This window comes from Vidua chalybeata, chromosome 5 (assembly GCF_026979565.1).
Source record: "Vidua chalybeata isolate OUT-0048 chromosome 5, bVidCha1 merged haplotype, whole genome shotgun sequence".
Taxonomy (NCBI): domain Eukaryota; kingdom Metazoa; phylum Chordata; class Aves; order Passeriformes; family Viduidae; genus Vidua; species Vidua chalybeata.
Genome location: NC_071534.1, coordinates 7,491,159 through 7,518,676, shown reverse-complemented (window position 1 = coordinate 7,518,676; position 27,518 = coordinate 7,491,159). Strand labels below are relative to the sequence as shown.

The window sequence follows — 27,518 nt, the reverse complement described above, 5'->3', positions numbered from 1 at the left end:
TGCCTAAGCAGCTTTGCAAATTATGTCAATACTATGTGCTGCTTGTAACCTCTGCACAGTTCATATTTTATGTTTAAATGCTTTCTTCTGCCTTGTTTCTGCTGCACAGGACCAGCCAGGCTTGCAAAGGAAGGTGTTTGTGCCTCCATAGCACTTTTTTATTTAAAGAAAAAATTCCTATATACTACAAATTGTCAGATTTTTAATGCATTCCAAAACTGAGAGATTTGTTGCATCTCCCCCCCCCCCCATGAATCAGTGCTTTCTCATACAACCATTTCCCATCTGTGCCCAATGAGAGTCATCTGAAAAGTGCTGTGCCACCTGAGCCACCACATCTTTGAAAAGTTGACAGGATCAAGCAATTTTTCAGGTGTGGCAGTTGGCATCATATTTCTCTGCCCTTGACCTCTGCCTTTTTCTGAAATTCAAGACAAGGAGGGGTGAATTGAGGATCTGCAGGAAGCAGTATCCTTGCAGTGCCCCTGGGAAGAGTCCACGCCTTCAGACTGAACTGTAAATCTGTTGACTTAATTACAAATTGGATTATAGGAGCTAATCTTTGATTCTGTGGTGTAACACCAGGCTGCCGGGAGCCTGTCAGGGACTGGCAGCGAGGGCTCTGGAAGCACAGCCAGTTCTTGTCCTTTACACCCAGATGCTGGCAGGACCTATGAGGTCCTGGTGCTGTGCCAGGGAAGAGCCTTTGGGTGTTAGGCCCTTCCTGCAGCTCCATGGTGGTAAGGGCTGCTTTTTAAAAGCTACCTGCATAACTGCTTCTCATGGATTAGATTCTTGAATACCTTCAAAAAATAAAAACCAACTTGGGTTCTTTTGGGTTTTTTTTGGTGGTTTGGTTTTGGTTGTTTTTTTTTAAGCACCAGCAGTTTCCTGTGTGAACAAACCTGTGGTAAGCCTGCTAGAAGGAGCATCTAACACTGCAAATGATGGAAATCCACTGCTGGAATAATATCCCTGTAGGATGTTTTTCCAGCTTTTGAGACCTTTGTGTTGTTACCTTTGTGTCATTACCTATGTGTGTGACTTGCTAATTCAAGGTTACCAGGAATATCCTGAAACATATCTGGGAGTATACAGGGACTGTGTTGGCTAAGCATGAGAACTGCCAGGGGGAATTAATAAGTACTCTCCTAGCTGGGAGAGCTCCATCAGGCTGTAGACCATGGCAATATTTATGTTACAGATTGCAGTGAAGCATTACCCATGCAAGAGATTGCTCTAAAGTGATTTTGTAGAGGTACCTGAATTGCAGCGGGGCATTGTAGCATGAAGCTCACCAGGGTTTATTTTGCACCTTGAAGACAAAAGTAACTTTCTCCCACAGAGCAGTTTTAAATCCAAACCTTAAATATCTTTGACTGGCTTATCCTCTGTTTCAGGTGAGGATTTCTGTCTCACTGGTCTGTTTTGCCTGAATCTTTTTCTCTCCTTGCATGGTGGATAATGATGTTCTCCTTGTTACTTGTAGGTGGTTGGATGAATCTATAATTCAAGACATCACACCGAAGCTGCTTGGGGAGTGGCCCAACACTTATACCTACACCAAAGCCTTGTCAGAGTACCTGATTCAGCAAGAGAAAGGAAACTTGAACATTGCTATCATCAGGCCATCCATCGTGGGAGCCAGCTGGCATGAGCCTTTCCCAGTAAGCATGAATACACAATTCCTAATCAAGAGCCTTTGGATGCAACTGGAGCTGTGGTACTGTCAGGAATCTGTCCCTCCTTGTAGCAATGTCTTGAGAAACAGGTGTCCACAGTTCACAGGGAGATGTGTGGAAGAGGTGGAGATCCCATGCTGGAGTAGAACATCAAGCCTTCTTCAGCACCTTAGAACTCCTGTGAAAAGACCACATTTAAGCAATAATAACAAGAGCTGGGATAGTTATGGTGCAGAATGCTGGATTTGCAATTGGTTGTCCATTCAGGCACAGCAGGGGAGTTTCTGTGGTCAAAACATGGGATCTGAGGGTCAGTTGTACTCCTGGTGCATTGCGGTTGAGGTACAAATGTCAGGCACTCTGTAATTAAATGCAGCTGTACTTAGGAATGAGATAATTCATTAAGCTAAATATACCAATAGGAATAACGTGCCCTAACATTGCAGCCAAATTGGAAAGGCAGCACAAAGTCACCTTTGGCTTTCATGCAGCCTGAAGTGTGCCAGAGATGGCTGAGATACAGCCAAGGCTCTGGGCCAAGCTCCCCATCTTGGAAAGACAAAGAGTTCTGTTTGGTGTCACAGCCTGTTCCAGGTCAAACAGCTCATCACTGCTCTGAACTCCAGCTCCCACAAGTGGCAGCTTCCCTGACCTGAAGTGGGATGGGATTCAAAAGGAGTGTTGTGGTTTGGTTTTGGGGTTTTATTCTTCCTTGCTTTAGAAATTAGCTGGAGTGACCAAATCACCCTTGGTGACAGATGCATGTTGTCTGTCAAGGGTAAATATCAGTCCAGCTGTTCTCAGCAAGTGTGGCAGCACCAAGACACTGTGGTGTTTAAAACCAGATTTTATTCCCGAGGCTAGGGAATAGGGAAGAAGTGGTTTCTAAGAACAAACCTAGATTCTGTTGTTGATGAGTAAATTGCAGTTCATCCCCTGGTACTGGTTGACATCCTGGCAGCTGTCCTAGATGGGCTGGCATCCATCTAAACTGGTGTCTCCTTCCTTCTTTGTCTACACCACACCACACCACTGTCATCATTTAGAAGCTTGTCTAAGCAATACATCATTGAAAGGAACACTAATCATTCTTCTTTTCCACAGGGCTGGATTGACAACTTCAATGGGACCAGTGGAATATTTATTGCGGTACGTCTGGTTACTATTTAAGCTCCCCTTAGAGTGGAGTTTGAGTTACTAAAATAGCAATTCTGATGTTACTCTACAGCCTCACTTGGAAACTGTGTGCAGTAAAGGGCCACAGGAGTTTTCTGAGTCTGGGAGAAACATGTCACCCCCTTGTCACACATCTGTCAGCTGGTAGGACCCAGAGGATGGTCTTTTTATGTTGAGCTCAAAAAAGGACATTGAGGGACTATTCGTGTTGCTAGTTTGCTAAAACGTGAATTGCAGTTCCTAAAAACTCTGAAAAAACTAAAGGTTTGGAGACATTCAGCCAAATTTTCAAAGAAAAGGCAAAAGAAGTATCCTTGAAATGAGGGTAATTCGTGGGTGTCACAGTTTGAATCTTTGAACACAACTTTATTTTCCAGGCCAGGTTACCACACTGTCAATACAAGGCAGCAGCATTTATCGTTCCATTTGTCTCTGTGTGTATTGTTTCCAAATCTACTGCTATAACTTGTTATACTTCCACAATACCAAAGATTCTGGCTCCCACTTGCCACTGCTTCGTACAGGATTTCTCCCTGTACAGACTACACCTAAATAATGTGTATTATTGATTCAGACTCTGCCAGTCACATGGATAATTCACTATATTTTTTCCTAACTTGATAAAATATTCCCTGTAAGATGAAAATAATCATTTCAATTAATATATTAAAGGAGTAAAGCTGCATACTTTTTCTCCTGCCTTAATTTTTTTTTCTGAACTCAAATCACTGTCTTAGGTCTCTCTGTCAGTCCATAGCACTGTATAGCTCTAGGCAGATATTTATGTTCGTGTATGTCCAACTTCATTACTTTGTCAAAACTATGTTCTAATCAGCCTGCTGCAGTGTATAAAAGGATTAGTGATCTGCAATCATAGGAGAGCAGAATAAAATCCAAATACGATCTTGTTAAAAAAGTTCATTTATATCTGAAGTAGAACATAAATAGAAACTTACAGTTATGGAATGCACAGGACAAATAATGCTTTCATGTGAGCCCCATCTGTACATTTCACAGGCATTCAATTTTTGTTCACAAATTACTGACTTCTAATCATGTCACAGTTTCTTTAAAAAAAAGAATATTTCTATTCCTTGGTGACAACTCAAGAAGCTTGTACTGCCTCTCTGCTCTAGTCCCAGGATCTTGTGCTGCTCTCTGGGTTCTTTAATGATGTTATCAAGATCAGGGAATGCTTTGCAATTCCTTAATTTTGCAGATGCACTTCTTACATTTTCATGTGTCAGATTCTACCTTTTGTAATGACATGAATTTTATTTTGGACTTTTTTTGGTTTTGTTTTGGTTTTTTTTTTTTTTTTAATCATAACTTTCAATTATGTCTGTCACACCATTTATCCAGAACTGGTTTGCAAGAAACCTTGGGCCAGGTTTTGCATGCAGATGCAGCCTGTATCTTTAGATCCAAGTTAGCTCCATGAAGAGCAAAGATTATGAGATTCTAGGGTCACTGTGGGAAATGTTTTTTTTTTTTTTTTTATACAAAAAGATTAGACTTGCGCTGAGATTTGAAAAAGAGGTGGTATTTTTTGGTCCAGGTTTGAAGCTCTGAGGTTTTTCAGTATAGTAGAAGAGACCATGAAATTTGTGTCATCTACACTGAGCTCTTGGGTGATGAAATGTGGTCTGTAACTACATTGAGAGTTGGCCAACAAAAAGACAAAAAAAAATTACAAGGATGCAGGGTGTAGAGACAAAGTTGTTTGGAATGTTTTCCGGAAGGGAAGAGTGTTTATTGTTAGGGACCCAAGAGACTTTTTTCTTCTGAAAGGGGGAATTAATAAGTACATGAATTAATGTTCTTGAATGTGGGGAGTTGTTTGAAAATGAACCCTTAAACATCTGAGTGATGCATCAGTTTGATTACCTGAAAGTTGTGTCAGTACAGCCAGCTCTCCTGGCCAAATGTATTTTAAACTGTGATTATTAGATGAGTAGCTTTATTTGCTTTAATTAAGTGTTGAAAAAAGCAAAAGGGAAGTGGTTTTCGTGATTTGGTTTTGTGCACTTGAAGTGTCCCTCCATACCAAAATACTTACTTTCAACTTCTAACCAAGCTCATCCTATAGGGAGAACATCCCTCAGATTCAGATTTGGGTCCGATGGTCTTTGATGTCACTTGGGCAGAATCTGGACTCCAGTTCTTGCAAAGACTTCTTTCCTCAGTTGCAGTGTTTGAGTCTGATCATTTCATTCCATAAATAGACACATTTCTTTTAAATATTCATGAAATATGGGAGTCCAAGTTGTTCTTGATAATCTAATTATGTTTCTTTTGCCTAAAGTTGCTCCAGCTGCTGTGGGGAGCTGTGTTTGTTGATTGAGGAACAAAATGAAATTAATTACATTTCTGCTGGAGTGTAATTAAGGCATTTTGTCTTGATTAAGACAAATGCCTTATTACATGCAAAGACCTTCCTCCCTGCAAGGCAGTGAAGCTGTAGGGTACAACTGGTTTAATATGTGATCTGGACAGTGACTGGCCTGAAAGCACCTCAGCTGAGAGGCTGTCCAGAAATATCAGACTCTGGCCAGGAAATTATTTTGGAGGCTTCACTTTGCAGTAGCTTCTATTTCACTAAAGAGAAAAATGTCAGTATCTGTAAATAGAAACCAAGCCATACCTGATGGAAGTGCCACTGAACCATTTTTGATGTAAAAAGTAACCTAAAAACTTAAACCTCAAGCCTTTGTTACATGCAAAACATAGGAAATCTTGAAACCGTTCATGTGTGTATGACCATCACATGTTGTTCTGAACACATTTTGCAGCAGATCCATCAAACATCCTCATTTGGAAGACCTCAGAAAGTTTTTTAGTGTGAAAATGTGATAGTTAACCACACAGTAGTCTCTAGTGAGCATGTGTTCATAGAAGTGGAAAATTCAGAGCTGAGCTTGGTTTTCTCCTTTGTTTCCTTCTCCCTTTTTTTTTTTTCCCTTGAAAAAACCCAATAGTAAGAACACAAAGGAAATCATAGTGATGTTGCAAGTTGAAGCTTTAGTGTCTGAGCCTAACCATAGATCAGCTTAGGGCAGCAGAATTCAATGCATGACACAGGTTTGAGGAGGATGGAGTGAGCCGTGTAGGGAATCTTGCACTGTTGTGTGTGTCAGAGTCTGTGATCCCTCTGACTGATGCACCAAGGATGAGATGGGACTGCTCAGAAGTCCTAGTTCCTGAAAATTAAATCAGTCAGAAGTGTTACTCCCTTACTTGCAAACTGTGAAATGCAACAAACACATCTGATTGCAGATGGGGAAAGGAGGAGGAGAAAAGCCACCAAAAAGACCCCAAAAGATAAACACCTCCCAAAGAGGGGATACAGTGTCCCTTAAAATCCACTAGACAATGCTATGTGCTTTACAAGTTAATAGCAAGTCTTAAATGCTTTTTTAATGACTTTTTTTCTCTCCTCAGACTTCAGGCAAGGGGTTTTCCACAACTAGGCACTTCCTGTTTAGTTGCTGTAGAAAAATTTAATCTATTGTATAATGAAATTTAAGTTTCAGATTGTAGGAAAATAATTTAAGAGAAGCGATAACATTTCCTTTGCCCCACCTTTTAAATATTGATGGATCTGTAGCAGATGTTCTTTTGCTCCTTCATTCAGCCCTTCCCTCTGCTTTTGCACAGATCTGAATTACAAGAGCTTTTATCCTTCCTTGCTTCGCCAGCACTTTTATCCTCTCAGATTTTTCCCTGGTTCCTCAGCTTCACTGCATTGTTTCCCACACAAGAAAGAACCTGATTGCAGCCATGACTCTGCCATGTAGGGTTTCTTCTCTTAGGTGCTCTGTTGAGCCCTCATCCATGACACACCAAGTAAATTTCCTTCACCCCATTTCACCCCCACCTTTCTGTATTTTGCCTTGTCCTCTCTGATCCAGTCTGCCATGTTGTTGCATATCTCTCCTGTGGAACCTCCAAAGCCTCTTTGGTCATCATGGAAACCCACTGATAAGCATTCAGGTTAAATGTACATATTCTGGGGAGCCTGATCCCCTGAAAAATGCACTTTCTACTAAAGCAATGAAAATGTTTTGTTCTTGCCTATTTCTTCTTTTTGGTTGACAGTACTTTGTATTTGCACTGATTCCTTTTACTGAGTTTTGGTGGGTGATGTGCTCGTCAAGGCAGGGGCCATCCTTTGTATCTTTGTGCTTAACAGACAGCTTTGGAAAAGAGGAGAGTGTGAATACATCCAAAAGAAAGGTAGTCAACTTTTCAAAAATCCTACAGGTGTCATTTCCAAAGTGACTGCAGTCTCTGAGGTATACTTAAGACCTCTGTCTGCCTGTGTCATATGAGAAAATGTAACTTTCAGGCATGCACTTTACAGCAAATTCAGATACATTTCTCTCCTTGGGTATTTTCTTTCCTATTGAGTTAAATTAAGAGTCCAAGCTTTTCTTGTTGTACACAGCACAGACATCATCATGTTTCCAGGCGTCCTCTGGAAATGCAGGGCAGCAGGATCCATGGGAGATCCGTCTTTGTTGTCACAGAAACCAAATAATCTGCAACAGAAAAAACTTGCTACAGTGCTGACCCAGTGCACGCTGCTGGAGTCCTGCCAGTTAAATCTCAGCCCAGGCTGGAGTGGGTGACTGTTTCCCTGTCTCCCTGTCCCACAGGCAGGCAAAGGGATCCTGCGGACCGTCATCGCCAACAACGAAGCGGTGGCAGACATGATTCCCGTCGACGTCGCCATCAACCTGACTCTGGCAGCCGGGTGGTACACGGCCGTGCACAGGTGGGAGGGCATTCCTCTTCGTAGCATTCCTCTTTGGCCACACACCTGGAATATTTGCTCCCTGCACCAGCACTTTAAAGGGAACCAGGAGCTGATTAAAAGCCAGTGCAAGAGGCTGGTTGATTGATTTTCTGATTGGTGTTGTCTCCCTGTGGGTGGGCAAGGACTGAGAGCGTCGGAGACGCAATAAAGGCAGGGTTTAGAGTTAGGAAATCTCTACAGCTACGGGTGAGACCTGTTTCTTGTCTCTCAGAAGTCATTCTTCTGAAGGCCAAGAGTTTTGCAGCACTGGTTTTTGGGCCTCCTTTTCATTGAGTTGCTTTTCAAATGTCTTCTGGAGTTTTCTTGGTAAAAAAGCTCTGTGTGTTTTCCTTGGGAAACACTGCACAATGTAAAGATATTATGGGCTTATAGGTTATATGATCTAAAAAAATCTCCCTACTTTGCATTGTTGAGAAGAGTATGTAGAAGTGATACTAAGGATTTAAGGTATTTGCCTGTGAACCTTTGGCCTGGCCTTTAATTCATTAGGTAGGAGTACAGAGAATAAACCACATGAATTATTCTGGAGGTTTATGCAACTCTGAGAAATCAAACCCAGGCAAATAAAAGGCAGAAGTGTTTTACTTTGAAAGACAGAGTAAGCCCTCTGAGCTGAGGGTAGAGCTACATCCAGTGAGCTAAATATGGATCCTAAAAGGACCTTGAAGAGCAGCTCACCAGCTTTCCTCTCAAAGCATTATTAAGAAATCCACCAAATCAAAACTGTGTAGTTTTCAAGTATACAGTAAGAAAAATGCTGTATTGATTTAATCACTTGACACCCTTGGCAAGGCAGGCTTAGGTCAAGAAAATGGTTTAATTCTTGATTTATGTTGAAGGAAGAAATAAAACAAGTGTGATCCATGTTTAGTTCCACGCCAAAAAATGCAAGCTTTGTTTGGTATTAAACTTGGAATTTACTTGACATGGATTGATTTTGTAATCTCATCCCTAAGAAATAGTTTTTCTTCACATCTCAAAATAATATTTCTTTCTGTTTTCCAGACCAAAAAACCTGTTGGTGTACAACTGCACAACAGGGGGAATCAACCCTTTCTTCTGGGGAGAAATGGGTAAGGTCTCATTTAAATGGAGAACATCCATAGTGTTCCTTACACTTTGAAGAATTAGTTTCCACAATTTAGGTGGCATTCTGTGTCTGCCATTCAAACTGCATTTTGGGTGAGGGTCCTGTGAGGTAAAGGTTTACTTCCAAACCAAACCATTCTAGGATTCTGTGATATTATGGAAGCGATCTTTCTTGTCCATCAGAAAATTCTGAACAGAAATAAGAGGTGTGCACTTGAGGAGGAAAATGTTGAGATGACACGTGGGCTTCAAGAACAGTTTGTATTTTGATCATGAGTTTTGTGGGGGAAAAAAATCAAATTATTTTCATGGCTGACTTTTCTTCAAGTGGATGTAATTCCAAGGCAGGGGTGAAAGAAAGGGAGACAGATCCTGACGCCCTTGAAGAGAAAAACTCATGCTGAAGCCAAGCAGCAAAATTTATCTCAGCTATGTACTGTGAAATACCGTGTACAGTTAGTACAGTCATGGACAGATGTACTGTGCCTGGTTTACTTTCTGTTACCCCTGCATTCATACCTTTGTGCTTTATATACAGGAGGCTGGCTACTCCATCCCTCAGCCTTTGCTTTTGCCCTTACTGTATTTACATGGCAAACTAAGTCAGCAGAGAATGAGACCATAATTGCATTTACAGAGTAAATGTCTTAACCATGATATTTGATCACATGGCCTAGCAGGGAAGGGGTTTCAGCAATTGGCTGAGTACTGAGGACATCACATCAAGCTCCTTTTTTTTTTTTCTTTTTCTTTTAATGATAGATGAAATGTTGTGGTTAGTCAAGATCTTCTGTGGCTTTTTCACAGGAGTGAATGCAAAGCTCTTCACAGGCTGCTACTTCAGCAAAAGCCACCATAGCACCACTTTCTGAGTGGTGTTAACCCTTTTTCAGTGTAAATTTACTGATGAAAACAGCAATGTATTTAGTTCATTGTCACTGATTTTATTCTGTTCCTCTGCTTAATAACTGTGGAATTAGCCATGAAATGCTCATGCAGCTTCCATAAGCAGCTGAGCTGTGTGGTGGAACTGAAGGCAAAATTTTTTCCTTGGGTGACACTATGAAGCTCTTTCTACCCCACATTGTGGCTATGTTGTAGCCACAGTTTTCCTGAGAGCAGCATGCTGCAGAGAATTAGGATGGAGTATTAAAGTGCAAAATTTTGCCTTCAAAAATGTTGCATGGCTGAAGAAATTAGTTTGGGAAAGATTTACTGCATCACAGTGTTATGACTGCAGGCATCCAGTCTGAATCCTCTTTCAGACTCCTACCAATTTCTTTTTGGGAAATAGACATCATTCTGTTCAAGGAGTCAGTGTGTGTGACTGGTCATTAGGATGGTCCTGAGTGTCTGGAAGCTGCTGAGAAACCAGGGAGGGAAATGGGAGTCACCTGGCATGGGACTACGCATTTTAGTGCAAAGCAAACCTGGGGTTTGCAGAGGGATGGGCCTGGGCTACCTGGTTAGGCCAGGTGACAGCAGGACCTGCCATAGGAGTGACAGGTGTACACAAGGAAGCAGGGATTTTTCAAGGGGAGAAAGATCAAACAGAGAAATTGAAGCTGGATTAGGATACCGAGGGTTGGGAACAGAAGTGGTGGAGATGGTGATGCTTTGAGTACACTTTGAGTGATGAGCTTGGAAGGAGGGAAGGAGGAGAAAGAGATCTAGAAGAGACTTTATGCTTAAACACCCATTGCAAGGCAGTTCATTCTAAAGCTCCTCAGACACAGATAAAATCTCCTAATGTTAAAAGGGACCTTAACTGATTTATTTCTTTTCCAAATAATGCTGTGCCTTGGGGTTTTTGTTTTCCCTTACTTTCTCAGTACTTTGCTTTTCCAAAGATGTGGTCAAACAACTAAATTTTTCTCTGAAGAAGCATACTCTGCTTTGCTGCAATGAGAATCTGGTTAGTCTGACTTTGCGAAGTACATTTTGCAGTTTCTCTTCAAAACTAAACAGTAAAACAGGCTGGAGATGGTGTTCAGCGTGGCAAAAATTAAGTTCAATTTATTCTTGTTAGTCTACCTGGGTGAGACCTGTGTCCAATTCTCCCCCTGCAGAACTTGCCTTTGAGTTGTAGGATTTGCTGCTGCATTTTTTTATTAAGGTTGGAAGGGAGAGACCACCCACTCACTAAGTCGTTGCAGTAGCTCCTAGAGGTGACAAATTTCTGGTTTGGGGTTCTTAGTAGAAGTACAGCAAAAGTCACTACTTGAAGTGCAGTAATGAGCTGAGCACAGACACTGGAGAGTCCTGTCTGAACGTTACAATTGGAATCTGCTTATCTGAGGATGATCTGGATGTTTCTTGTGGCTTGCAAATTCTCCTCTGATTTTCTGTTTGTAACATAAGCTTAGAGACTAAATGATAATATGAGCACAGATTGATGTCGTTAACTCTCAAATCAATTTTTTAGAAAGTGAAAAAAGCCCACATATTCTTCTTTCTTGAGCTTGCTGGTGCTCAGGAGTAGGAGCACCATCTGTTTATCAGTCCCTAGGATGATAGCCTTACCCTCAACTACTGCAGTTCTATTAAGCCTCTGCAGTATGCAAATGTCCCAGATATGCACATCTAGAAACCACTTTGTGGCACTGTGCCATTGCCAGAGCTCAGAATCAGACCCAGCGTATTTTGTGCCTTAACATGCAAAGGGAAGGGAAGATTCCCACCCTATCATTTGTTTTTGAGTTAAGAATGCAAGACAGTTTGCTGCCTTAGAGCAACCAGAGGTCTTCTGAAAACAGGCAGACATTTGGTGGTGTGGGTCAGATGTGGTTTGAAAGGATATAATGAAGTCTTTTAAAGCTATCATCCTGTGTAAGCAACAGACTAACTCAGACATCAGCTCACTGGAAAATCTGACTGAAAATTAGAAATGTAATTTTTATTTTATGCTAGCAGATCAAAGTTTGCTTTCAGTGATCTAATTAAATGTTAGCACTTAACAATTTCTTCTACATCTGCTGCAGGTGAAAGCAGAACTGCAGCTCCTTGAAGCTCTTATAGCTGCCTGCTTTTCCTCCTTTATGTTTAGGTGCTTTGACAAGGAGGTTTTTGTCTGCCAGTGTGAAGTGTGGAGTAGAATCAGGTTTCAAACAGGCAATAGATGGAGTCAATTTTCATGGCAGAAGGGGCAACCTGGTCCAAGCTCTGGTGACACAATTCAGAGAGCGGAGGGCTGGAGGTGTGAAACACAACTTGGGCTGTACTGCACCATGCTTCCAGCCCAGCTGGGAGTGAGTGATTGCCAGTGAAAAATGCCTGTTCCCTTGCAGGGCAGTACGTCATGTCCACGTTCAAAAGGAACCCCCTGGAGCAGGCCTTCCGAACACCCAATGCTCACATGACCTCCAGCTACTTGATAAACCAGTACTGGATCACTGTCAGCCACAAGGCACCTGCCATCCTCTACGACCTGTACATGAGGCTCACGGGGAGAAAGCCCAGGTAAGGAATGGTGCTCTCAGCCTCCTGCATTCCTGCCACTCCTGCGGAGAGCAGAGCTTGAACCAGTGATGAGAACTGGAGTCCTTGAGCGTCTTCCTGTCTCCTTCACTTGAGGAAAATGAGGAAATGCATGGCTGTAGTTAAGCACAGCCTATGGTTCGCACCCTTCCCACCACCTGGAGAACAGCACATCTTTTGAACTCAGTCTTACACACTTCAGAGGTTCCCAAGGCAGAGGAGGACTGGTAGTCTTCTGTCTTCTCTATATCCAGATCTCTACCACTTCAGCTTTCCAGTGGGATCACACCTATCTGGCATGAGCTTGCATAAGGACTTGAGTCTGGCAAGGTTTAGAACATACCAGCTATTATGTTTTTTCCCCCATGAATTAGATACCTAAGTAGCTGTTTCCAGCACTGGTCTGAAATCTAGGAAGCAATCGTTTCTGAGTATGATTAAATTCTAATTCTATTTAGGAGGGCAGTTCACCATTATGGGTGGTATTTGAGCCCTGGCAATGGTATGGCTTGGAGGAACAGCAATATCCATGTCCCATGTGGAAGGAATCCTCTTGTAAGTAATGTTACTCCAGACATTTTCCTCCTTTACTCCCTGCCACCACAGAGGAGGATTTGTTGTGCAGTGTGAGAAAAGGATGCCAGCGCTGGGTTGATGTCAGCTGCTCTGATTTATCCCTGACATTCTGCTTCGGAGGCAGATTGATCCGTAAAAAGACTTCCAGTTATCCAGGAGGAAAGAACTACCCTAGAAATAGAGGTAAACTGAAAATTAGGCTGGAATCCCCAATCTTTGTTGAAATGGGCAGCAGTAAGATCTTGGCACTGCCATTACAATTGACATTTCTTTTCATGAAGCTGATTCGCATAATTAACCAGTGGACACTGCCTGCAATGCTGCAGTTAAATGTCAAACAGAACTCAGCATGATCTTCTGAACTTTAAGATTTGCAGCCTCAGCAAAAATGGCTCACCAATGAAGTTGGGGGTTTTCCAAGTCTTTCTTTTTTTTAATATAATTCTCCTTTTCTTTTTACACACTACTTCAGCTCATCCAAGTATTGCTGTAATGTGGTAGAAAGTACAGTAGCAGCTCATCGTTTCTTCTTTTCCCAGATACCTGAATATCAGACCTTTATGGTCTAAGGGCAGTAAACCACATGAAATAAAAAAAAGAAGTCTTTTTAGGTGTAAGCTCATTTCACATAAATTTCCAGATATCAAGCAAAACTGCCCTAAGTGGTTTCCTGTGAGTACTTCACATCCATCCATGACTTAGAGCATAATGTGCTTTTATACCCTTAGTAGTCTCTTGGGGCAATCCTGTCTCACCTGAGGATCTGCTCATGCAAGGCTCTGTATGGCAGCAAATAAAGAAATCATTGTTGTAAACCGTTTTCTAGAAGACAAAATGCATGTCTGAAGTGTGGCCACAGTGAGAGCTAATACTCAATTTATTCCTCTCAGTTCCTCCACAGTGGAAAATGAGATTTCCTGTAAGAAATCTTTGCCATGTTTCTACTCAGTTGATGTTTTGCAGAAGACCTTTCCTTCATGCAAATCATTAGTCAGTATTCTGAATGTAGTCACATCAACTGAGCTCAGACAGTTGACATGAAACGCAGTTTTCACACACACCTCTTCAGATCATAGAATCACAGACTGGTTTGGGCTGGGAGGAAGCTTTAAGATCCTCTAGTTTCACCCCTGCCACAGGCAGGGACACCTTCCACTATCCCAGGTTGCTTAGAGCCCCATCAAACCTGGTCTTGGACACTTCAGGGATGGGGCAGCCACAGCTGCTCTGGGCAACTTTTGCCAGGGCCTCTCCACCCTCAAAGGGAAGATTTTTTTCCACATACTAAAGGTTCTCTTATCCTTTCTTTTTTTTCCTCTAAGTTTCCATTAGTCCTAAGCACTTTAAAGGTTTCGGGGAGTCAGCTTGAGGGGCAGCTTCAGATCTTTCCAATCTAGCTGCATTTCTTTTTCCCAAGTTCCTAAAATGTATTAAAATATTCACAAAGCTTTGCCCCATGGTGCTTGCCCTACACAGGAGGATTAATCTGAAATAATTTTAAAGCAGTTCAGATAAACTGCATTCAGTTGACATGCACATAATTATTCAGAATGAAGGTTTGTTTAATCTGATGGTCTGCTTTGCTTCTAAAATGAAAGCTACTTTAAGGAGTGCCTGTCTGAGGTTTTAGTGTTCTTTCCAGTTGCTTTGGGTCAGCTGCACAGTTCTGCTGTGAGCTGATGGACTCATTGTGTCTTGCTGTGCTGTGCTGAGTGCTTATCGTGGTGGCAGTCACGTCTGCGCAGGGAGAGGCCATCCTGGCACCATTCTCCACAGACTGCCACCTTTTATTTGTCACAGAAACTGTGTTACCCCCTGGGCAGCACAATATTTTGCATGAAAACAGCTCTGTTTTCCACAAAAATCAGCTTTTTAATACTTTCTCTTGCCCTTACCCACTCTGAGAGGATGTGGTGTCTTCTCAGAATTGACTGAGCCCTGTACATCACACTTTAAAGCAACTGCCAGAGGCCATTTTTACTCATGACCACTGGGACAACTAAAATAATCCTGCAGGGTAGGACAGCATTACTGTCATCCACTTTTGTATAAAAAAATTAGTAAGAAAAAGCAAAGACACATCAGAGGACCTAAGTCTACATTTCCTAAGTCCTTAAGCAGTTATGCCTCTGAAGCAAGACAGCAAAGACATGGAACTGTTGGAGCAGGTCCAGAGCAGGGCCATAAAGGTGGTCAGAGGGCTGGAGCACCTCTCCTACGAGGACAGGTTGGGAGAGCCAGGACTGTTGAGACTGGAGAAGAAAAGGCACATGGGAGACCTGGTATCAGTTTTTCAGTACTTCAAGCAGACCGGTGGGAAAGAGGAGGAGGGACTCTTATGGAGCATAATCATAGGATAGGGGGGAGTGGTTGCAAACTGAAAAAAAGCACATTTAGATTATATAGGAGGAAATTCCTATGAGGGTGGTCAGGCCCTGGCACAGGTTACCCAGAGAAGCTGTGGCTGCCCCATCACTGGAAGTGTTCCAGGACAGATTGGATGGGGCTTGGAGCAACCTGGGCTAGTGGAAGGTGTCCCTGCCCATGGCAGGGGTTGGAACAAGATGATCTTTAAGCTCCCTTCCAACCCAAACTACTCTGTGATTGTTTGGTTCTGTCTGAAAACTGAAGTTGAGCAAATGACTGCTGAGCTCAGTGTCCATACTGCAGATGTGGTCACCAAATACTGGAGCTAATGCCAAAAATCAGAGCCTTGCTTTAGTACACAACTCAGGCTTGGGAGCAGAAGAAAATTCCTGTGGCAGAAAGAGAAGTACCCACCTTGGGAACAGCAGCACTGTACCCTTGTGGTACAGACTTCATGCCAGCTCAGATGGGTTCTTCCCTCCACAGTGGTGGAACATGAGGTATATGCAGCTTCCAGCCCTTGCTTAGGTCAGACCAGTGAGTTGGACATCAGTGGCAATGATGTTGGCTCCCGTGTTGGAGCCAGCAATAAAAACTGGGTAGCTCTAGGATCGAGCTCAGCTGGAGCAGATGGGACTTGCTGGGCAAGTTCTCAGCCTAGCGAGTAGCAGGGCAGTGCTCAGGAGGAATTGGAATGTTTATTCACCTGGATTGATGGAAACACAAGCCAGCAGCTTCTACATAAGGTCAGACTTCCTGCTCACCTCTGATGCTCACCTCTGATGCTGCCCCTTTGTTTCAGAATGATGAAGATTATCAATCGGCTGCACAAGTCTATGACACTCCTGCAGTATTTCTCCACCCAGTCCTGGAGCTGGTCTTCAGATAATATGAATATGTTAATGAGTCACCTTAACACAGAGGACAGAAAGGTAAATATGTCTTGAATATGGGTTGCTAATCTCAGATTCTGTTCATCTGCAGCAATTATTTTTGGGGTATTGTGGAGCTTTTAAATGATATATAGATGGTTGGAATTGATTTTAGTCTGAAATTATTTATTTCAGGAACTTTCCATTTATTACAGGAGAATGTTTTCAGGTCACTGACAACCCAACCTATTCTGTGAAAACTTCTTCCTCTCTACAAAGCCTTTCTTTGCTCCAAGAGACAGCTGCCTGAGAGCTTGCTAACAATTTGTCCAGTATGAGCACCAAAAATGAACTGGGGTAGTTGGCTCTGCAACAAGATTTTGTTTTTGCCAAACACCAAAGTGATCCATTTCCTGGACTTCTGTTAATCTAGCTGCAAAAAGAGAATGCAGCACAGCTGAGAGTAACACTGATGCAGAGGCACCTGTTGACTCAATGTCCAGTTAATTTATTTACACATCATTTTAGTGACACATTAAAACTCCATGGAGGTTATATTTGAATCTGTTTGTCTGTGTGGAATGCCATTTTTCTTCCATGATTGTGTGTGTGTGTGTGTGTGTGTACAAATACATGTATTTATGGAAAAGTTGCCACCTGAAAGATAAATACCTTTATTTTCTACCAGCTAGCACTACATTTCTGCTTGCTTTGCCCAGATTCCCAGCTGGGTGGGACATTCATTAATCAGCAGCTGTGAAACACAGTCTGGCAGTGCTTGGGAGCTCAGTGGCTTTGAGAATTTCAGAGAGAGGGCCTTGTCAGGAGCAGAGATCAATGAAGAATTGATGCTTCAAGTGAACTGGTTTTGAACTCCGGTGTTCAGCTTTCACTGTTTGTCTTTAAATCCCAGTTATACAACTTTGATGTTCGCCAGCTGCACTGGTCAGAGTACATCGAGAGCTACTGCATAGGTGCTAAGAAGTACTTGCTAAACGAGGACATGGCTGGAATTCCAGCAGCGAAGCAGCATCTACGCAAGTAAGTCACACCCAGGGACAAAGAGAAGAGCTCCTGGCTACCTTTGGGGAAAATAAGTCTAGCTACATTGCAAAATTATTATTATTATTGATTAAAATGGAGATAACTTACTTCTTACCACAGCACTTTGTCAGTATTTACAAACATAGAATAAGGGGATCATTTGCCATAGCAAAATTAATGATGAACTAAATGATGAACTAAACAAGTTCATAATTAGTTCATCATGAACTAAACAAGTTCATCATTCATGGATCATTTTTAGGAAGTTTATAGGGACCTCAGGAATGGACTGCTGACTGCCTCAGACCGTGGACTGTGATGCAGTGATAAAAGTTTACCTTAAAAGGGCTCTTACAAAAATGAAACAAGTCTTGAGGTCTTTAGACCTTGGTCAAACACTGGGAAAATGAGAATTAGAGAACTGCAGAAACTTTTGCTTGACAGAAAGAAGACGGGATCATTACAATCTGAAAAATTCAGTAATACCATTGAAATTGATTTCAATGTTTGCCCCAAAAAATAAAAAATAAAATATGCCAGTGCTGCAGTATTGCAACAGTGAAGACCATTTATGATCATTGTGTAACTTCACAACTCTAAAGACAGGGCTTCACCCAAATAAGAGAACCTTGCTTGTCAGATTCTCTAGCCTGCCCTAAATCCTGCAAAGTGAGAGATATATGAAACCAAAGCAGAAAGTATTGGACACAGACTGTCCTAAAGAAAAACCTCTCCATATGACTTCGCTCTGGTTTGAAATGAGAGTACAGAGCAAGAGTGAATTCCAGTACAGCTATTCCACCTACACCATGAACTATTCACTGTGCTCCCGCTTCAGCACAGTCCTTGGCAAGACCAAGGACTCCAGCACAGCATCTCCACTAAAACAGGAATGAAAAAAGCCCAAGGTCCACTTGTAAATAGGATTTATTCCTGAATTACCTGTAGGACATGCTGGGGGCTGGTGAATTTCTCGTTGTTTGTGTGTTTCTTGATAAGATGCCTCTTTCCCAGGCTGAGGAACATCCGATATGCATTCAACACCACCCTCCTCGTGATCATCTGGCGCATCTTCATCGCGAGGTCGCAGATGGCTCGAAACATCTGGTACTTTGTGGTGAGCCTCTGCTACAAGTTCCTGTCCTACTTCAGGGCATCCAGCACCCTCAGACACTGAAGCCATCCATCAGCAACCAGCCTCTTCCAGAAGGACCTCCATCTCCTCTAATCAGCAACTGTGGGCATTGGGGTCTGAAAGTAGCAGAAAAATCCACTCCCTCCAACAGCAGCTGGCACTTATTGTACACTGTTACATGCTCACCTGTTTAATTTTAACTAATGCTTTAATACATGGTCTTTCTTCCATAGGACCAGGCCAATTTTTAAAGCCATAACTGAAGCTTTAGGAACAAGTCAAGCTGGGACCCCTTATCTAAAGTCTGATGTGCAAGAGTAAGGATTAACCAAAGTCATTGTCTTCCCATGTACTACTCCCTAGGCTATCTTAATCCCATCTTCTTCCCCAAAAGAGGTAAATTCAAAGCACGACCTTGAAAGACAAGGATGCCACCAGAGAAGACCCAGCTGAGGAAATTAACCTGTAAGAGGTCTTCCTAAGGCAGCTGTTTGTTCATTCTCATTCAGTGAAATGGTACCTTACTGAAAAAAAACAAGATTATACCTTCTCAGTTTTTCAAAACTTAGGAGGGGGAAACATCAGTCACATGAGGCCAGTGAACACACAGAACAGTTTTCAGATCTTGTCTTGTATTGCTGCTGAGGACTGATGCTTTCAAGCCATACCTGAAGACACACATAGAATTTGTGCACCTGTATTAACTCTGCTCACTCACAATCTGCTTTCTTACAGAGAGGTCTTCTTTTCTCCCTGTGGTTAAGGTTTCAGTCTATTAAAAATTCCTGGTCTTGCATTTATCACATTTGTTTGGGACATTTTTGGGGTCTTGAAAATTGTTGTATTAACCCTGAGAATGAAGAGAAGACTTCATAAAAATAGGAGTAAGAATACAGAAACCTGTCATTATTTTTGAAGTATGGGTCTTTTTTTCCCCTTGAGAAAATCTCTTTCCCTGTAGCTCAAAACCAGCCTGATACTGGGCTTTCATTACAGCTAAATCACTTTGCAGTTGATAATTTCCAGTGGCAAAGAAAGTGTAAAGACACACATTGGAGGAAACATCATTAGGCCTGTTCTGCTGCCATTCCTGTCAGGAGGCATTAAAAATTCTGAAACTTGTTTTTCTTGAGAATATGTTAAATGTTGGATTTAATGATCTTAGAGGTCTTTTCTGACCTAAGCAGCTCTGTGATTCTTGGACAAGAAGAATCTTTGACAAGAAGATTCCTCAAGGACCTTCCCAATGCTCATGGCTGTTGGAGATCCTTGTTTCTTGTAGTAAATTGTAAATTCCTGTGGGGGCAGAGAGAGAGCACCTTCTTGAAAGTAGCTGGTGCAACAACAGCAACAAACTTACTGCCTTGTCAGATTTTCAGAGTCAGATCTTACACCGAAATATTATTTATTCAGATAACACTGAATAAGCACTTTTAAGATGATCAGTCTTCAATACAGCACCCAGTTTCTCTAATCTTGTGTCATGCCTGAAAAAGTAATGCTATACAAAAAAACACAACAAAGTGACACAGTTGCTCTTTTGTGAACTGAGAAGAGCAGAGAATTTACAAATCTGGCATTCCTCAAAAATTATACTTGGTTTTGCTAGTGAAGGTAAGAGCAGATTATGTCAGTGTATTTATATCTGAGCATTTCAGGCTGGTTCAGAAATCTTTCTATAGCTTCAAGGCATTAATCTTGCCTCGTACACCCCAGAGGTCTGATTCCAAGCAATTGCCAAAGGGTGCCTGCAGCAGAACCTGACCAGAAATGTGGTGTCCAGGGTGGCAGGGCTCTGGCATTGCCTGCCACAGACCTCTGTGTTTGTCACACACTGCTTTTGATCTGTGCTTAAATAGGTCAAGCACCCAGTTTACAAAGATAAAAATTTTGAAGCTCTTGCCTTGGAAATGTGCTTCTGCAGTGGAACTGGTTGTTGGGTGTGTGTTCTCCAGCTTCAGGACATGCTGTGCAAGGTGTCACCACCTGGGAAACCTGGAGCTGTGCATTCAGGGGCTGGGGACCAATGTTCCCTGTCCAGCACTGCCACTTTTTGGGGAAGGTTGTGGCATTGTACTTTGCTACCTTGGTGGGGCTGAGGCAGGTTGCTGGGGTTCGTCCAGGAAGATTGCATTCCCTCAGTTACGTCATCTGGTCATCAGGCAGCTTGCAGTCCTCATAGGAAAGGCTAAAACACAAAGCAAACCAAAACTGTAGATCATTTTGAAACAAACTTCCACTCAAACATCAGGAAATAATTTCAACACTTATCCTGAAAGTCTTTTTAAGTGCCTGCCTTATGGACAAAGAGAAGCAACACTAAAGGGGATCATAAGTCTTGAGCTGTGCACGTGATAGAAAAAAGCTTGGGTCTCAGAAAAGTTAAAGCTGCTACAACATCAGTCAGCTCTCCTGAGAGCAAAGTGCCCCACCTTTTCTTCCCCTTCCCTATTCTTGCCAGGAATTCCTCACAATATGCCTGTAGGCATTCACAGTTGTGTGCACAGGCTGTATTTTCCCAAGTCTGAGGTGTATTTTTTGCTCCTCTGAGCATATCCAGACCTGGTTTTCTGAATGCAGAAAAAGGTGCTGCACTCAGAATAGTGGTGGTGTGACATTTTAAGGCTCTTCAGTGTTTTGCTGAAGGAAACAGTCACAGAAAAGCTACTTAGCCCCGAAAAAACAGCAGGAGTTGTTTGGGTTGGAAAACCAGAGCTGTTGCAGATGGTGTCTGCTCTTCTGAAGACCTTTCATAGCTCACACAGCATTGCCAGCAGCTGGCTCCAGAGCTCTGGCCTTGCCTGGGGAGGATCAAGCTGTTAGTTTGTTTTAACACACACGTAACATGAAGGGCAACTTGAATCTTTAATCCATTTTCTTGTGGCCTGAGATGTTTCCAGCTGATTGTCTGAAGCACAGACATGTTTCAGAAAGCCTCAGTGCAGGGGCTGATGTGTTGCAGTGGCCCTTGAGTGCCAGTTGTGACTGTCATCATGGGGAGCTGGGCATAAGAACTTGTTTTCACCTCAAGCAGTGGCTGATGTTCAATGGTTTACTTTGTGCTCCTCAGTGGATTTCTTTGTGCTCTGAAGAAACCTAAGCCTTGGGGAAGATACCTGAAAGAAAATACTGAATATCATTTCACCATCAGCAATGGGCAGAACCTTGCAATTAACAAGTATCTTTTTAAAATTAAATAGCGATAACAAAACAAACAAACAAACCCCTACAGTTAATCTGTGTTTTAACTCCCTTTTGAACAACAACCAAAGCTGTTTATCTTTAGCATGCCTGTTACTAAAAAAAATTAATTTCTTACCCCTCCACCCTCCTCTGTTCCATGCTAAGAAACAATTTTTCCACAGTAGGGAGGGAGCGGTAACAGAACCACTGATAAATCACAGATTGTTGGCCCATTACCCACCTCCTGCAGAAATGTGTTCTTTTACATTTTCTAAGGAAACATCAGTACATCTGCCTGTGTGTACAGCTGCATCTTCCAGCACCAGACAACATGGTAAAAGCAGTGGAGCTCATCCTGAAATGCCAGGCTGTGCTTGTTTGGAGTGCCCTTTTCCACTTCAGTTTACCACAAAGCAACTAAAACATACCCTCGTTTCCAGTGTAAAGGGAACCTAACCTGTAGCTGTTAATCGAGTCATTATCATGAATAAACAACTGGGAAAAGAGGGAGGGGGGCATCCTTTTGTTTGTAAATAAGCTACAGCTTCATGGTTGAAAGCATGCTGTTGCTCTTCCAGCATTGACGTTCTACTGCTGAAAGCAAGGATGAACTTTCAGTACAACTTTAGTACAATTGGACCCCTTATTCTAGCACAGAGCAAATAACATTCTCCAGAAGGTAAGTGGTGAACACTTCACTACATGGTGCTAAATATTGGTGTGAAGGTGGTACAGATTTACTTAGAGAGAATTAAAAATCCAGAAAATAAAGCGTATTTGGGGAGTAATTAAAGATGTACTATCCCCTTTTCTCTATTGCTTAAAAGCCAACTATGAATTGTTTTTTCAGATGAACATGAAGCCACTTACAAAAGGTTTCTTGTCCTTACATGATCTTGGCAGACCCCAGTTTATAGTAAAATATGTACTCTCCCACTGTCCAGAGTTTCTACGGTTCTATCTGCTATTTCTATCCTCTTGTTAGCTGCAAGACAACTTCCTGTTATAAATCTTAATTACAGAGTTTCTAATCTTAAGGCGTAACCTTTTGAGCTCTCAAATCAGATAAAATGGTCAAACCACAAATTGCGTGAATCTCAGCCATAAAATTGTTAATATGATGTTTATGTTATTTGAAACATTTAATAAAACAAAATATTTTAAAGCTATGGTCACTTTGCATTGCTTGGTTTTCTAGAGGAGGTGGTTGCTTGCTGGCCATTGCAGTTGAGCAGAGGCTGCCTCTCCAGCACATCTGCCCACATCTGCAGCACAGCTGTCGGTGGAACAGCAGCCCCACCTACAGGAGAGAAACAAATTTTAAAGGCTGCAGTAGTGAGACTTCGAACCCCGATACAGAAGACTGAAAGGTCCTGCTGTGATGAGTGTCCTGTGGAAACTCAGAGGGACAGGCCGGCAGCAAAGGAAAATTGGGAGTAACCCAGCCAACTCCCCCGAACAACATCCCATTTGTACCTGAGTATATTATCCCAAATTTCTAGTTTTTAAGTATAGAGACCTCACCTCTTTGTGTTAGTTTTCTGTCAGGCAAGAGTAGATGATATCTAGTAATTACCTCTCACTTTCTTGCAATATAGCAAACTTCAATGAGCGGAAAAGAAACAGCATTGTCATGACCCTTTGCTTAATGAAAATTATTTCTAATCCTGAAACCCAGGGCATACATCAAAGATGCCACTTTCATTTTGTTAGCAAATCTTTCCTTAAAATATAATTTTCCATTTTTTATATGTAAATGTGATCTTTATGAAGGAAAAGAAAAAATCAATTTTCCATTAAGATGCATCAATGAATTAAAGCCATCAGCAAGAAAGTTCAAATTCTTTTCAAGGAACAGATTTTAAGGTCAACCTGCAGTCTTCAATATTTAAAGCTTTTCTTCTGACATTCTAATTGCCCAGTATTATCAAGGCAAATAATAAATAAATGAGGAAAATTGCATTCATTTTCATATTTTAAGGGAAGCAGAAATGGGGGGGGGGGAATGATGTAAAGTAGGATAAATCCTTAGCTGATAACACCACAGGTCACACAGAATAAGCACCAGGTCTCAAGGGAAGGCATCCCAGGCAATTTTCAATTTTCCCCATCTCCCTCAGCTAAGGACAACTGGTGTTCATTAAGAACTGAGCACAGGTCCCAGTTCCTAACTCACAGGATTATTTGGCTGTGAAATGTGCTGTGGAAAAGCTGGATTTCTGGACTCATGCCCTACCAATGGAATGGATACCACAGCAGAGGAAGCTGAATTAACCCAGAGCCCATCCAGAGTCAGGAGAGGGCCACACACTCATCTACTTCTCTTGTCACAGGTGCCTCGATGATACAAATTCCTGCAGCTGCCTGCACTGCAGTCTCAGAGGTGACTTGCTCCTTCCAGGGAAGCAGCAGGTAACACCCAGCCCCAGATGTAAAAGCCACAGCAACAAAATGCATCTTCTGTTAAGAGTAGGCAAGAGGGGATCAAGACAATAGCTCTGGAGCTGCCAATGTGATCCATCTTTTCCCTGAACAAGGTATGGTGAGAGCTTTGCTGAGGGCTTTCAAACAGGAATTCCCACCTCAGCGTGTGTCCTGACTTCTGTATTTCTGAATCAGTTCTCACTGCAAGCTCCTCCTCTCCAGTTCATAACCACTCCAGAGAACACCTTGGTGTTCCTTGATTAATGAAACATAATTCATTGGATTAAACCTATCTAAACTGGCCAGAGAAATCAGGGCTGGTGAAAATGCCAGCAAAAATGTTTGTAGAAAGAGGTTGTAACTGTATTTGGATCAGTAAATAGGCAAGATCTGAGGCACACGAAGACTGGTATTTTGCTACTGATAACACAGATCCTTTGCCACTGTCCTTTGTCAACGAGTATTTGCTGTGCAAGACACTGAAGAGTCCCCAGAATTCGGGCAAGTACCCCAGTGCCTCTGGCAGTTAGCTTTTGACCAGCAAGTAATAGAAGGTTTATAGCATGGCACGATCTTGCAGAGAGAGGCAGGTGAATTTAAATGTATCTTTCTCTTTGCCTCGGGCTTTTGAAAATTGAGGCATTGTGGAACTTGAGGAACAAATGAAAAATTTAAAACTACAGACAGTAAAAACACAACTGTAATAGCAGAGTAATAAACAAAACTGGCTGCTTGAAAGTGTGAACAGCATTAACCTGTTCAACAATGACTGTGTTTATGCAACACTGAGTTTAAGGCGAAATTGTGTCCTCTCCACAATCCATGATTATTGGTCATTTTAGCACATTTTGTTACTTCCCCCCCAGCCGAGGCTGACGTGACAATTGGTCTGGGGAAAGAGAAATGTCATCTGCCTGTGGGAAGTTTGCTACCACTTAACACCTCTGGGAAAGCTTTATTGATAAACAAAGGGCTGCCAGGTAAGATTGAGTCAGCAAGGGCAAATTCAGCAGTGAACAGACTAATGAGGTAAATTAGCTTGAAAAGGCAAGTAAGGCACAAGTTTGGCACTCTGCAGTCAGAGCTGGGAGAGAGGATGTGAGTTTAGGCATCTGATAGATGACAATCCCAGTGGTGGGGTAATAAAAGCAACAGTTACATTATTTTATTCATTCTTTAATCTTTGGCATTAGGGTGAGATTAATATTTCCAGAAAAAAAAAATAAATAGTTTTCCTAGTCTTCATTTTCATAATTACTGACAATAAGAATGTGAAAGCAAGCAAATGATTTACCTAGAATTTAACATGCAGTAAATGCCAACTATCTTCTATTAGTATTTCTTCTAATTAAGATACTGTTTAGCCTTATAAAGCATAAAATCAGTCAATGAGCAATACAAAATGGTAAATATATTTTGGTATGTAAAGCAAAAATTTATCTGCTGAGAAGTTTTTGTTTACAGCTTGCTCTATTACAGCATATGGAATTTTATTTGGAAGTGCTGTGTCCTGTGATGAATATGGATTTGAAACATTGATAAGTTTTGCTTATTTCCTTGGAGGTCTATTCCAACATCAGTGATCATGTGATAACTGTGAAATACAAGGATTTAGAAGTGAGGTAAAATACTGAGAAAAAAGATCCCAGGCAACATCCACTACCCCAGGGCACGAAAAGCAAGTAAAAATCCTGTTCCTCACTTCTGCTGAAGAGATGGTGAGAACTGAATACCCACCACAAAAGAAAGGACTGTATTTCCAGAAATCGGGTGTCTGTCCTCTCAGAGAACCAGCAGTAAGATCCCAAGGCAGATAAATCCCCTGGAGAACAGCCTGTGGGAAGATGGACACTTAAATGTCCTTTAAGGAATTGCTAAAGAATGTACTGTCTCCAACTAGATAAAGGGGAAAAAAAAGTTAAGACAGTAAATCTGACAAACCACAAATTTCCCTACTGGTTGGAAATCATGAACAGGAATGGCACAGAGGTGACAAGTAGGTCAGATTACATAAAATAATGTATTAAAAAAAGAAAGAAAGAAAGCACAGCTAAGCAACTAAGTAACTGGGACACAGAACAGTCCAAAAACATTCTATAATGTTATTGACTGGAAGACAACAAAGAAAAAAAAAAATCTGTGTCTAGGAAGATTAGCATAATTTATGTAATAAACAGAAGATCAGCATCAAAAGGGTAAGAACTCAGAGCAGACAGAGAAGAGGTTACCGAGCACTTAATTTAGATTTTTTTATGTCACCTATAGGCTGGAGCAAGCTGAGGTAGGCTGGTAGATATCCTGAAGAGCTCAGGAAAGATGGACAAGATTGGAGAAGACAAAGGAAATACAAGAGGACAAGAACATGGGAACTATTTTTAGTGAGCCTGACTTCAGTACAAGAACAATACTCAGCAGTCACACAGTAGTTAAAAAGGAAAAGAATAATAGTGTGGAATTCCAAAGGCAAATTATGTCACATCAAATTTTCTCTTACAATAGAATGAGAGGCATTGTTAAAAGCAGAGGAGTTGGAGATGGCATACAGTCTGTGCTTTAAAAGGTTTTTATCTCACATGATCATTCTCACTAATAAGCTGAGGCAAGAACACTGCAAAATTAATGCAAAACCTGACAGAAAATCACAATACTTACTTGCAATTCAGTGTTAAACTGGGAAATTATATTATGTGTAACCCCAGATGAGAGGATTAAACAGATTTATTAAGGATCTGAATGCTGGGATAGAGAGTAGGCTCTTTAAAACCTTGACCTCAAGGTGGGAAGGTTGTGGACAGTGCAAGGGACAGGGCTAATTCGAATATTCCTATTAAATTGAAACCCAAGGCTCCTACTTAAGTTAGTGAAAATGATGTCTTTCAAATTAAAAATACTTGCATGGACATTTAACATGGACTTGTCTAATTTGATATACAACCTTGAAAGAATTTTATATAAATTATTATTAGTTTCCCAACCTCAAGAATTTTAAATTATAAAATGCCATAGCAATGTGTTCTAACCTACTCATGTATTATAACAGGCTCTTTTATTACTTACACACTATTTTGCATGAAGACCCACTGCTTTCTTTAGTGAACTTGAGGGATGAGTGAGAAAACTCTTCACAATCTTTTTTGCACCTCTATTACCTAGTGGTCTTACAAGCTATCATGCCACACAGTTCAAGCTCTGCTGGGCCAAGAAAATCATTCATTTCTTAATTAATTTTTCTGTGACACTCATCACTTCAGTGTCTATAGGCCAGATTCATTTAGATAGTAGGAATATTAATATTACACCAACTTCTAATATGTTAAAGTCAGTTAATCCAGGCTTCCATTTTTCCCTGCAGGGAAGAACAGACCTTGCTGGAATGTGATTTATTAGGACGCTGCATAAAGGTCTATTGACAACCAGCAGCATCTAATGCAACAAGCTCATTCATATCTATATCATGGACTTTGAAGGCCAGGGAAAATAATCCTGTTTTATTGCAAAATACTGGCTGTTATTGTGGATGGGACACCTCTATCCTCCAAAGCACACACCTGCAGAAAGGGAAAAGCTCAACCTGCTCAATGAGCAGCACCTGAGACTGCCATAAAACAAGGTCACATCATCGAATACAGAATATCCTGAATTGGGAGGGACCCGCAAGGATCATGGAATCCAGC

At 41.6% G+C, this 27,518-nt stretch overlaps 1 protein-coding gene across 5 annotated transcripts in view; it reads left to right on the top strand.

Annotated features, from left to right (window-relative positions):
* Window positions 1-22,589, top strand: part of LOC128788558 (fatty acyl-CoA reductase 1-like) — a 121,369-nt gene extending 98,780 nt beyond the window's left edge. For all 5 annotated transcript variants that reach the window (XM_053943684.1, XM_053943688.1, XM_053943689.1 and 2 more), the window contains exons 5-12: window positions 1,490-1,667; window positions 2,787-2,831; window positions 7,517-7,635; window positions 8,683-8,750; window positions 12,054-12,225; window positions 15,989-16,118; window positions 16,972-17,099; window positions 18,117-22,589. In XM_053943684.1, the coding sequence (XP_053799659.1) occupies window positions 1,490-1,667; window positions 2,787-2,831; window positions 7,517-7,635; window positions 8,683-8,750; window positions 12,054-12,225; window positions 15,989-16,118; window positions 16,972-17,099; window positions 18,117-18,279 (1,003 nt within the window). In that variant the 3' untranslated portion in view covers window positions 18,280-22,589. The remainder of the gene's footprint in view (window positions 1-1,489; window positions 1,668-2,786; window positions 2,832-7,516; window positions 7,636-8,682; window positions 8,751-12,053; window positions 12,226-15,988; window positions 16,119-16,971; window positions 17,100-18,116) is intronic.
* The last annotated feature ends 4,929 nt before the right edge of the window (window positions 22,590-27,518 follow it).